This window comes from Rhincodon typus, chromosome 12 (genome assembly GCF_021869965.1).
Source record: "Rhincodon typus isolate 14 chromosome 12, sRhiTyp1.1, whole genome shotgun sequence".
NCBI lineage: Eukaryota > Metazoa > Chordata > Chondrichthyes > Orectolobiformes > Rhincodontidae > Rhincodon > Rhincodon typus.
In genome coordinates, this window is record NC_063343.1 from 6,850,891 (window position 1) to 6,863,074 (window position 12,184).

Here is a 12,184-nt window from a genome sequence, read left to right on the forward strand (position 1 = left end):
CCAGCCAATTGTAATTGCTTAAACAGGTCTTCTACTTGTCTTTTTCCCACGTGTTACTATATACCATGACTTCTGAATAAAATACATAGGTATGGAACTCAGCTACAACTTGATTTAAAAGTCTCTGGAATATAGTTGGACAGTTTTTTTTTTAACCCAGATGGCATTAATTAACCTTGACATTATCCATTTGGTGTGCCAATATGGATGTTTCTGTCGTTCTCAATGTCAGTTTCCCTTCAATAGATCAATCTTAGAAAGGACTGAGGCATTGCCAACTCTATGATACAGCCTACTACCCATGGAATTGGGTATGAATCTATCTTTGTGACTGCACTAATATGTCAATAATCTCTACAAAATCCAAAGAACATAAGATATCGAAGCAGAGTTATGCCATTCGGCCCATCAGGTCTGCTCCGCCATTCAATCATGGCTGGTATGTTTCACAATCCCATTCTCCTGCCTTCTCCCTGTAACCCTTGCTCCCATGACCAATCAAGAACCTATTTATCTCTGTCGAAAATTCAGTTAATGAGTTGACCTCCGCAGCCCTCTGGTGCAATGAGTTTGACAGACTCACCACCAAATGGCTGAAGAAATTCCTCCTCATCTTTGTTCTAAAGGGTCATTCCTTCACTCTGAGGCTGTGCTTCAGATCCGAGTCTCTCCCACGAATGGAAACATCTTCTCCATGTCCAATCTGTTCAGGCCTCTCAGTATTCTGTAAGTTTCTGTCGTTCGAAATGTAGGAGTAACAAGCCCAGAGAATTCTGGATACCTAGGAAAATTCAGCATTGGGCAAAAACGAAAAGACAGCCACATAACAGGTACAAAGGAAACAAAATACTATGGGTCCAAGAGGAGTATAGGGAGTAAAAAGAAAGCAATTAGGAGAGCAAAGAGGGGGCATCCTAAAATATTGGTATGAAAGGTTAAAGGAGAGTTCCAAGATAATCTACAAATATATCTGAAGTAACTCCACAGAGGCTGGTGTCCCATCACCAAGTCAACCTTTATTTACACGTGGTGAGTCTGTAACACTGATCCAGCATCCTCAGAGCCAGCTCTCAGAGTGAAAAGAAACTCTGACTCTCCTATTTATGTCTGTCAACCAGATCTGCTTGTGTGTCGTTTTATGTTTTCAACTAAAAAGAAACTGTCTTACCTAAAATTTTAATCCGTCTGTAAGTAATTCAGGATTACCATCCATTGTTATGGCAGTATGGTATTCCCTCCATGCCACACAACATCCTCGCCTGGAAATATATCGCAGTTCCTTCAGGGTCGCAGGGTCAAATCCTGGAAGCCAGTCCCTATTGGCACCGCACGTCTACCCACAGCACACAGACTGCAGTGTCTCAAGAAGGCAGTTCGCCATCACCATCTGAATTGTGTTGTTTATGGTCATGTGTACTTAAGATAAAACACAGGAGAAAAGCTTGGACTGTCGCCACGCTCCGGCGCCATTAACTTAAAAATAAAGAAATGATGTAACTTAAAGAGAGTCCATCTTTCTACTTCACGTGCCTCTTCACCTCCGCCGCTCCTGCTACGGTTGCCTTATCACTGCCAATAGCTGCCTCCGATGCTGCCACCAGGGTCCTGCTTTCAACACAAAATAAAGTTCCTCTGATTTAGAAAACAAGAAAAGACACCCCCTCAATTCTGTCCCCATGAAACATTCCTGGGATGGGGACAAGAAGGTGTAACTGAAAAGAAAGTTCCCCTCAGCTCTGTTCCCATCGAACGTTCCCAGGACAGGGGCGACAATGAGTTGAAATAAAAGCTCCCTTGGCCCTCACAACGAGCCCAAAATGATATCGTGGCAAAATGAAACAGCCCTTGCTGGGGACACCAAACCAAAAGCAAGCACAAATTCAAAAAGCCAAACAGAAACTTAAACCATAGAACAAAAACATAGTAAATTAAAATGTCTTCATCTCGGTCAATCATGCACTCCATTTCCTGTGGCCCTCATCAGTTACAAATGGCCTTGACCAGGCCTGTGTGCACCGCGTGTTCTCGCTCCAGGGACATTTGGTTACAGACATTACCGCGATAAAGGGGCAGACAGTCAAGAACAATGAGCCCTTCCATAGCCCACTGCCTGGGCCTGTTCATGGCCATCTTGGCCAAGCCCAGGAGCAGAGCCACAAAACGGTACAGTCCTGCTCCGTGCTCACCAGCTAGCTGACTCTGTCGCCACCAACTCAGACACCACCACCGAACCTGTCTTCCTTGGCCATCGCTGACAAGATAAAGATAAAAGATGAAGACTGCCATCTTGAAAAGAAAGGGCAACTAGGGATGGGCAATACATGTTGGTCCAGCCAAAAGCATTCACATCCTATGAATTAATAAAACAAAATGACATCAATGAAAATCCAATTATCCTACATAACCAAGATCCGTGGTTTCAGAACTGTGTTTGCCCAGATGATGCCACACGCAGTTTATTTTGCTCAGTGGATCGCTGTTTTTGGATCAAGTGGCGTGTTCTTAAACACGACACAGGCATATTGTACATCGTCTTCAGGTTCTTTTCTGATGATGCTTGTTTCTTCACTGGATGGTTTGTACTCGCCCACATTCCCATACACAGCACTATCGATGGATTCTGTAACTTGGTTTTGCTGTGGGTAGGATGAATAAATTATTTAGATTTCTGCATATTACGTAAAAAGGAAGTTTTTCTTTGAACTGAAATCTCCCCAGCCTCTGCCCTTGGTTTAGCCCAGTGACTCATCAATTCTTATGTTACCTCTGAATGACCCAGTGCCCTCCTGACCAGGCTTCCATTTTTCACCCTCTACTACCGCACGCTCACCCAAAACTCTGCTGCCTACATTCTAACTCATATCGAGTCCCTTTCGCATTTCGCCCTTTATCCATGAGCTCATGGTCCAACAACACTTGATTTCAAAGTAATTACCACACCATGTTCAAATCCCTCAACAACCTTGTCCCTCCCCACCTCTGTGATTGCTTCCAGCCCTACAACTCTCTGGAACGTTTCTGCTCAATGATAGCATTTTGTGAATCCCCACTTCCTTAAACCCTCCATATTGGTGGTTATTCCTCAGCCACCTGTGGATCCGAAATTCCCTCAAGAAACTATTTATTGTTACCTCTGTCTCTGACTTTCCTTAAAAGCTAACATTCTGCACTGGCACAATGAGGCATGTCTCAACAATGGGCATTCACCTTCAGAAAGTACTGACTCTTGTGCCTGTCTCCCTGTTATTGCCATTCACCCTGTTCTAGTCACATTTTCTCATTAAATTCCCGAAATACAGCCCTCTGCTCACAGACTTCAAAATGCAGAATTCAATTCTCAGGAACATTACTCAAAGCAAGCGAAATTTGCCTCCGAAAATTAAAATGACATGTTTAAAACAATGATCAATGCTCAGGTGAAATATGTTTTCATAAAAATCAAAAAGCAAATGAGCAAATGATGGAACTTCTTGAATGAATAAATAGATAAGGATAAAAATTACTCAGCATTAAGTTTATGGATAATAAAGTGGAGGGGCACTGTCAATTATGATTTACTGAAATGATTTGGATTCAGGAGAAATTAATGAAAATTGATTGGTGACAGAATTTAGTTAATACTCAAGAGGAAAGGTCTAGAACTTGCAAAATGGTTTTATAAGAGGCAAATAACTTTCAACACAGTGTGCATTCCGGCTGGAGGATCAGAATTCAACTTTTTCACGTTTCAAGTTTTAATCTACATGAGAAAGTCAGAACCAAAATAGAGTAGAGGCACCGTGTGAACTAATTGGGGCTGTTGGGTGGTCATACATATTCGCAAATAATAATGAACTGAATTAATAAAGGCATAAACCTACAAAAAACACAAGCACCAAGGTTCATTTCCAAAGAAGCAGAATTCAAAACCAGAAAGTTTATGTTCAACTTGCTTTGACTCCTGGTCAGGAATCACTTGGAAGGGCATGCACAGTTCTAGACTAGGAAGTTCTAGACTTATGAAGAGGATATCAAGCACTGGAGAAGATGCAAAATTGATTGACAGGAACAACACCAGAATTGAGAGGTCACAATTGTTAGTTACGAATGAACAGGCAGCAAAACCCTCTGGAAAAAAAATTAAGAAATGATCTATAAAAAAACTTCAAAATTATTGTTTAATATTATTAAAGGTTTTGACAGAGTAGATGTAGGTATGTTCTTTCTGTGGTTCTTTTTATAAGGTAGTCCAAAATCTGGGTTCATAAATTTAGCTAATCACTAACAAATTCAATAAGAAATCTAGGAGAAACATTTTTGCTTACAGTGTGCACAGAGCACAGAATTTGCTACTACCCTGGAGGGCTTATAGCAATTAGCATGCAAGGGAAGTTAGAAAAGGTATGTGAAATGGAAAAGAAATTGAAGAAGGACATGATGGTAGGATGAGATGAAAGAAGATAGGAGGAGACTTGTCTGGAGCAGAAATGTTTATGATCAGTCTGTTGGGTTGAATGGCCCTGTCATTTTCTACGTAAATGAATTTACCTGCGTGCTGCCAGGTTTGACTTGTCTGAGGTGGGAATTTTCTGGATCCAAGTCCTTAGACTTGTTGTTAAACTGTATGGAAGCATACACCAAAGTATTGGCAGGATTCTTCCTCAGAGTCTGCAATTCGTTGCCTGGACTCTCACTTGTCCGTATGTTGTCATATACAACGTTGGTGGTGGAAATGTTGGCCTGATTGCTCTGCAAGTGAGATCACAATCACAATTCACTTTTTATTGAAATGAATAGTGTTTATTTTAAATAACTCATTCGATTGGAACTTTTGATAAGTCTCACTATAATTTATTTCTAGCAAGTTAAGTCATTTTACGGAGTGTTACAGTGGGTCAACAGTTGCAGAAAATTAGGTTAGAGTTAGAAATTGGACAAACTGGAAAGATGCCGCAACTAGCCCTCAATACTTGCTGCCCGATTTGCTTCAGTGTGGTGCAACCAGTGTTAAATAAGCTGTTCAGTAGCTGCACACCGCAGCAGGAGGCCCCAAATTTGTGCATCCAACAAAAAAGACAGGTCCATTCTGGCTGGAGCAGGTGATAGCAATGGCTATTGAAGTGGATGCGAGCAAATAGAATTCTCAACTATAGTGCTGCAGGGCTTGAATTGGACTCAGATTTTATTAAATTCATTAACAGGATGAGGGCATCGCTGGCTGGGCAGCATTTATTGCCCCATCCCTAATTGCCCAGAGGGTAGTTGAATTGCTGTGGGTCTGGAGTCAGACCAGACCAGGCAAGGATGGCAGTTTCCTTCTCTCAAAGACATTAGTGAACCAACTGGGTTTTTTCTGACAATTGGCAATGGATTCGCAGTCATCATTAGATTCTTAATTACAGATATTTTATTGAATTCAAATTCCACCATCTGCTGTGGTGGGATTTGAACCAGGGTCCCTGGAACATTACCTGGATCTTTGGATAAACCGTCCAGCAATAATACCACGAGGCCATCGCCTGGCCAAATATCCCCAGATATTCTCTGCTGCTTCTCAAAAGGCCTAGCTGAAGCAGCAGGACTGGATTGGAGAGAATTTTTTTGCAGAGAGAGCCAAGAGGCCCTTTGAAACCAACTGTGTGAAGGTAGTGTGAGCTCAACAGCAAGAACCTAGCATTTCAGTGACTTCACACAAATCATCAACATCAGGTTGGCACGGTGGCTCAGTGGTTAGCACTGCTGCCTCACAGCACCAGCGACCCACGTTCGATTCCACCCTCGGGCGACTGTCTGTGTGGAGTTTGTACGTTCTCCCCGTGTCTGCTCCGGTTTCCTCCCACAGTCCAAAGATGTGCAGGCTAGGTGGATTGGCCATGCTAAATTACCCACCGTGTCATGGATGTGCAGGGTTAAGGGGACAGGGTAGGGGGAGTGGGTCTGGGTGGGATGCTGTTCAGAGGGCCAGTGTGAATTCAATGGGCTGAATGTGTGTATAGCCAAGGTCCTTTCCCCAGGGTAGCAGAGTCCAAAAATAGAGGGCATAGGTTTAAATTGAAAGATTTAAAAGAGACCTAAGGGTCAACTTTTTCACACAGAGGATGGTGTGTGTATGGAACGAGCTGCCAGAGGAAGTGGTGGAGGCTGGTATAATTACAACATTTAAAATACATCTGGATGGGTATATGAATAGGAAGGGTTTAGAGGGATATGGCCCAAATACTGGCAAATGGAACTAGATTAATTTGGGAAATGTTGTCAGCATGGACAAGTTGGACCGAAGGGTCTGTTTCATGGCTGAACACCTTTATGACTCTAATGGCCTCTTTCACACTGCAGGGATTCTATGATTATTAAACTCTTTTTCAAATGTCATATTCCACCAACTGCACAACGGCCTTCACACATACTGCTCACTTCTCTACACACCATCACTCTCCAACTAACAATCTCCATCGATCAGTTCACAGTTTCATAATCTCACCGCCTGCCATGCACACTTCTGACTCTGCCACCCTCACTTCCTATCTCCTAGTCTGGCCAAGCAGCTGTTCAACCATGATGGCCACATCATCCAAACTTTGCATTATATTCACTGACACACTTTCCTTTCTTTTACAGGAGTTACAACAAGAAGTGGCAGAAACTAAATAGTGGGCAACTTACACACCCATGGAAAAGACAGTGGCTCTGCATCTCTGGGCCAGTCATTTCTCTGGGTCATAGCTCGAGATGCAGCTGAAACCAGCTATAGTATTCTCAGATGTAATTCTTAACCTCACGTCCCACTTCTCCCATCCCACAGTTCACAAACTGCAGATGTACTTCCTGCTTCTCCTTCCACCTCGCCAATTCCTAATGTGTGTCCCTTCAAGAACCAGAAACTCACTTCCAAGTTTGGAAAGAAAGGAGGTGGACAACAGCAAGGCATTGGAGGAATAGACACAGGCCACCATTTCAAATACTGACAGTCAGACAAGTTTAGAAGATAGCTCAAAAGCAGGAGCTGTATGTGACAAAGCAATTGGCAGGAGGTGGCAGGAGTCAAGGTTAACATGGGTGCCCTCTCACTGGTGGAAGATGTTGCACATAGATCCTGCTGCAGAGGACAGAGACGAGGGCTCTGTTTGACAGGCTAAGTGAAGGCTGTTGGGAATGCACAATGGAATGCACAGTGTGTGGACAGGTCTTCCAGAAAGCCTGCAGTCAATATCCATGAGCTGGGAAGAGTCTGGCACCAGCTTTACACCTTGTGCTGAACCGTCAGCATGGAATGCTTCCCAATTCCATGAGAACACTTGTAGACTAATCCATAACGCAGGGTCTGATAGTCAACATCTCAGCTCCTGTGACCGCCCAAATAGAGGCCAGCCAGAGTACCGCCGTGGAAGCTCAGACTGAAGTCATCACGCAAGCTGAGCTTGTTGCCATAGCGCCGAAGCCGACACCCATCATGGATGTGAGCGCTCACGCTCATAAGGATGTGTAGCATCTCGCAGTGGCTCAGTAACATTCCCTTACAGGATATCTGCCCATTCTCTACATGACCGCGTTCATCCATGCAGTGCTGCCACCCGTCCAGCGCCCCTGCAGTTATCCGAGGGTCACCCTCCTTTCCATTGCTTGGTGGTGTGGTTTGAAACCAGATGGTTTAGGCTCAGATCTGCACCAGATTATCCTGAAAAGTAGAGTATGGTCAAACCCGGTGAAAGTCAGCAGTTTCCCCAAACAGCCATGGAACAAGCATTGAGGTGACACCACATTGGAATACTAGGACTAGGCAGGGGCACATGGAAGAAAGGCACTAATGGAATACACAAGAATGACTACTTGCTTTTGTAATGCAATATGACATTATTTAGTTAATACATTTTGCTTGAAATGTTTATTTTTATAATAGCTTTTATCTTTACAATATGGCGAACAGGTCAATGTTGATGATCATTGAAGAGTACGATGTGCGGCTGGTTGTGAATGGAGAATAGGAATTACCTTCATTGGCGTCACAACTGATCACAGACATCCTCATCATTAAAGGGGCCTGTTTCCCTTGCTCCCCCTTCTCTGATGGTCAAACTGCGTATCTGGACCATAATCTTTTATCAGTGTGGTTCTGTGTATGAAATAGACCAGCACAAATCTTGACACATGCACTGTTGAGTACATTGGTCCTTCAGAGTGTTCAGGGGGCAGTTGAAAGCATTGTTTCAGCAGGGCCAGTCTTATCATATTCCATGTGGCAGCTTGGCATTTATTGTTGTGCTAGGTGCCCACCTATGTGTGGGCTGTGTACCAGGGTCATGAGTTAGGTGACCAGCCAACAGTCTTTATCACCAAGTAGCCCCTCCTCTGGTTTGCATTTCTGGCTCCAATCCACATGGTACATCTGGATGCCACAGAGTGAAGACATCATGACTGTGGAGCAGAGGGCACACCCCTGTCTGCATCAACAGTGCTGAGGTGGAGACGGTCAAGTGTGCCAATTTCCTGGGAGTGATGATCACCAATAATCTGTCCTGGACCACCCACATTAACGCAATGGTCAAGAAAGCACAACAAAGTCTCTACTTCCTCAAGGGGCTATGGAAATTCGGCATGTCCGCAAGTACACTTTCCAATTTTTATAGATGCACCATAGAAAGTATTCTATCTGGATATGTCACAGCGTGGTTTGGCAACTACTCTTCCCAAGGCCATAAGAAACTTCAGAGAATCACGAACACAGTCCAATCCATCACGGACACCAGTCTTCCATCCATTGATTCCATGTATGCCTTGGGAAGGCAACCACCATAACTAAAGACACTTACCACTCCATTATACTCTCTTCCACACATCTCCCTCAGGCAGAAGACATGTACCAACAGATTCAAAAACAGCTTCTTAACCGCTGTTATCTCGCCTTCTGAAATGGCCCTCTCAAATTTTAAATTTAATGTTGAGCTCACTCTCTGTGCACCTTCTCTGCAGCCATAAAATTGTATTTTTCACTCTGTTCTATTACCCTAATGCACTTTGTATGGCTTGATCTGCCTGTACTGCACGCAAAACAAAACTTTTCACTGTACTTCGGTACATGTGACAACAATAAATTAGATTAAATCAAACCCAGCCAGACCTTGACTAGTCTGATCCTCTTGAGGATAATCACACTTCTGGTGCCTTGGCCAGCATCATTAATTTTGTTGCTATTTCTGTGCCTTTCTTGCTCGCAAAGTCTATGTTTCCATATGTTACACTTGGCGTACAACATTAGATTTCTGTTCATGGTCATTAGATTGGCCATTGAACAGCAACAAGAGGAAACAGAACGGCATAGAATGATCTGGAATCGTGGTGAGAGTAAATGGAGATAGCAGTAGGATTAATAGGTGAAACTAAGCTGAGCTACGTATGACCACTTCTATGCAATCATACATAACCTCTGTCAGTAATCCTTTCTGAAATGTGAGATTTGTTACTGGGGGTGTATGCACCCAGTATTGAGAAAGAGGAACATATGAACAAGAGTCAGCCATTTGGTTCATTGAGTCTGTTCTGGCATTCAATGAGATCATGGCTGATTTCTGGCCTAACTCTATATCCTCTAATACCTTTGCTTAGCAAAAATTTGCCTATCTTAGACTGAAAATTTATTAATAAAATGAGACATCCACAAACCTGTTTTGTGTCCAGCTTTTCACATTGGAGGGCTGGTTGTGAATTAATTTCTGGCTTTTTTCCTGAAAAGAAAAGGAACAGAATGAATCTGTCAGCTTTGGTTTAGTCCGATCTGGTACCTTGCGTCCAACACCATTGCTGTATGATATTTTCCGAGAACTGCCCTCAGTGTTAGCTCACATAAAACAAAGGATAGGCTATGGCTGAGACGGATATCTTAAAGTTTATTAACAACATTAACAATTTACATTGCTATGAAATCTCAGATTTATCAAGGTCTGACTTCTGTGCTTAGACTATTACTGTCATGTTACATGCACATAAATGACTGACTAAATACATGACACTGACTCCATTCCCCAAGAAACTGGGGGCGTCACATATTGTGATGTCAAGTAACTGTCTTAAAAGCACAGCTAGTGTTTGTTCTGGATTCTACGCCTTTTCCCTTTAAAGAATGGGAATCTTGTCCAGTAACATATGCAAGGATGCAAATAGATATATTATCACTATTCATTTAGATAACGCCTGGGCAGATATGTAACATGACCAGACAGTCCTTATACAATTATCATGATTTAGCTTCACTCTGTGGTGTTGTGTCTGTTGCTGTGCAGACTCCACAGCATCTTTTGTATTGATGTTATCCGCCTTAAATGTCAATACAGCTCATTCAGGTGGATACTGTAATCCTTGACTGTTGATGTACCAGCATGCACAGATATACGTTTTAATGTGATCTACAAGGTACCAAACCCGTTGAGTCTATCCATCGACATCAACAATCAGCGAAACCATTAATCTCCGGTGATGATTCTTTCAGAACACAACTGATGTTTTCCATGCCCAAGGAGACGATTACATTCTGGTTACTGGTTATTTCACAAGTTCCCTTTGGTGTGACAAATCAAACATATCACTTGTGAATTGATAGTTGACACATTGACTGCCATATCCACCCTGTTCGATACTTTACAAGAATTGGTCTGCAGTGCATGTGTGAACTCTTTCAAGGCACTTGCAGAAAATGGGCCATCCAACGTATTGTCTTTTCTCCTCACTAGCCTCAGCCTCACAAAATGCACTGTTCAAACTGTAACATCCACAATAGTCAAATGTAAAGCAACTTGCCGAGTCTTTTGGATGGCTATATTAAATCTACGTGCTAACCCTCAAGGCTGTAGCATAGCTTCATTAGTCACTCTAGAAGATAGAGCCACATAGTCCTTCCCTCCTAAACTCTCACTATCTGAGCATAGGTCCATGACACATTGTTGGAAAGAAGGGAAGAAAAAAACATAGAAGAATGTGATCAACAAGCATGCACACAGTGATCGCAATTTGAGCCAGGGCCCAATTTAAAGAGTTTGTGGTTTTCATAGAAACACATGGTTGTGCAAGGGCTTTTGCTTTGTGATTCCAAAGGGAATTTCTGAAATAATCAATCACCCGAATTTAACTGCGTCATCTGATGAAGAAAGATGGCAAGGGGGCTGCACAGTGGCTCAGTGGTTAGCATTGCTGTCTCACGGTGCCAGGGATCTGGGTTCAATTCCAACATCTGTCCGTGCAGAGTTTGTACTTTCTCCCCATGTCTGTGCATGTTTGCTTCAGTTTTCTCACGCAGTCCAAAGATGTGCAGGTTAGGTAGATTGGCTGAAATTGTGCTGTGGAGCCAAGGTGAATTAGCCATCAGAAATGCAGGGATAGGGTAGGGGGTGGGATGTTCTTCAGGCATCAGTGTAGATCTGATGGGTCAAAAGGCCTGTTTTCACACTGTAGGTGATTCTATTCTGTGAAGACCAGCAATCAAAACCCTTCTCATTTTGGGAATCAAAGGATTCTATACTTACTGAAGTTATTGTATATTGCATATGCACAATTTAGTGACTGAACAGACTAACCTAACCTAACCTGCACAGAATGTGAGTGACTGAAAATATAGACCTTTCAGACTAGAGGATCACATATCATGATATTATGAAACTGCCTTTAAGGTACAATCCCAGTCTGCTCTCGGTCTGTGCGACAATATAACGCTGACACTGACTGCGGGCCACATCAGGAGGTCATGGGTTCAAGTCCAACTGCAAGGATTGAGTACCTGAGCCATGTTGGCCCTGTAGTGCAGTACTGACGGAGTGCTGCACTGTCAGAACTGCAATCCCTCACATAATGCATTAACCTGAGGTCCTATCTACCTTCTCAAGTGATAAAAGGTCTCCTGAAAGTTCTGAACGCAACATATATCCCACAACCAACATCAGGTTATTAATTATGATGACATTGCTGTTTGTGCGACTGCAAATTGGCTCTGAATTTCCGGCATGACAACAGCGACAATAGTTTGAAAGTACATTATTGGCTGCAAAGAGCTTTTGGGCAATCTTGTGATCTGGAAAGGAACTGTAAAGATTTCCAGAGATAGTAGGAACTGCAGATGCTGGAGAATCTAAGATAACAAGGTGTAGACTGGATGAACACAGCAGGCCAAGCAACATCAGAGGAGCAGGAAGGCTGACGTTTCGGGCCTAGACCCTTCTTCAGA

General features: G+C 43.1%; 1 protein-coding gene across 1 annotated transcript in view; it reads right to left on the minus strand.

The window, feature by feature from the left end:
* Positions 1-996: 996 nt before the first annotated feature.
* LOC109930356 (B-cell receptor CD22-like) overlaps positions 997-12,184 on the minus strand; it is an 80,615-nt gene continuing 69,427 nt past the window's right edge. The window contains exons 9-11 of the mRNA XM_020529873.2: positions 9,637-9,698; positions 4,528-4,728; positions 997-2,636 (exon numbers count right to left, since the gene is read on the minus strand). Coding sequence (XP_020385462.2) covers positions 2,466-2,636; positions 4,528-4,728; positions 9,637-9,698 — 434 coding nt within the window. The 3' untranslated portion in view covers positions 997-2,465. The remainder of the gene's footprint in view (positions 2,637-4,527; positions 4,729-9,636; positions 9,699-12,184) is intronic.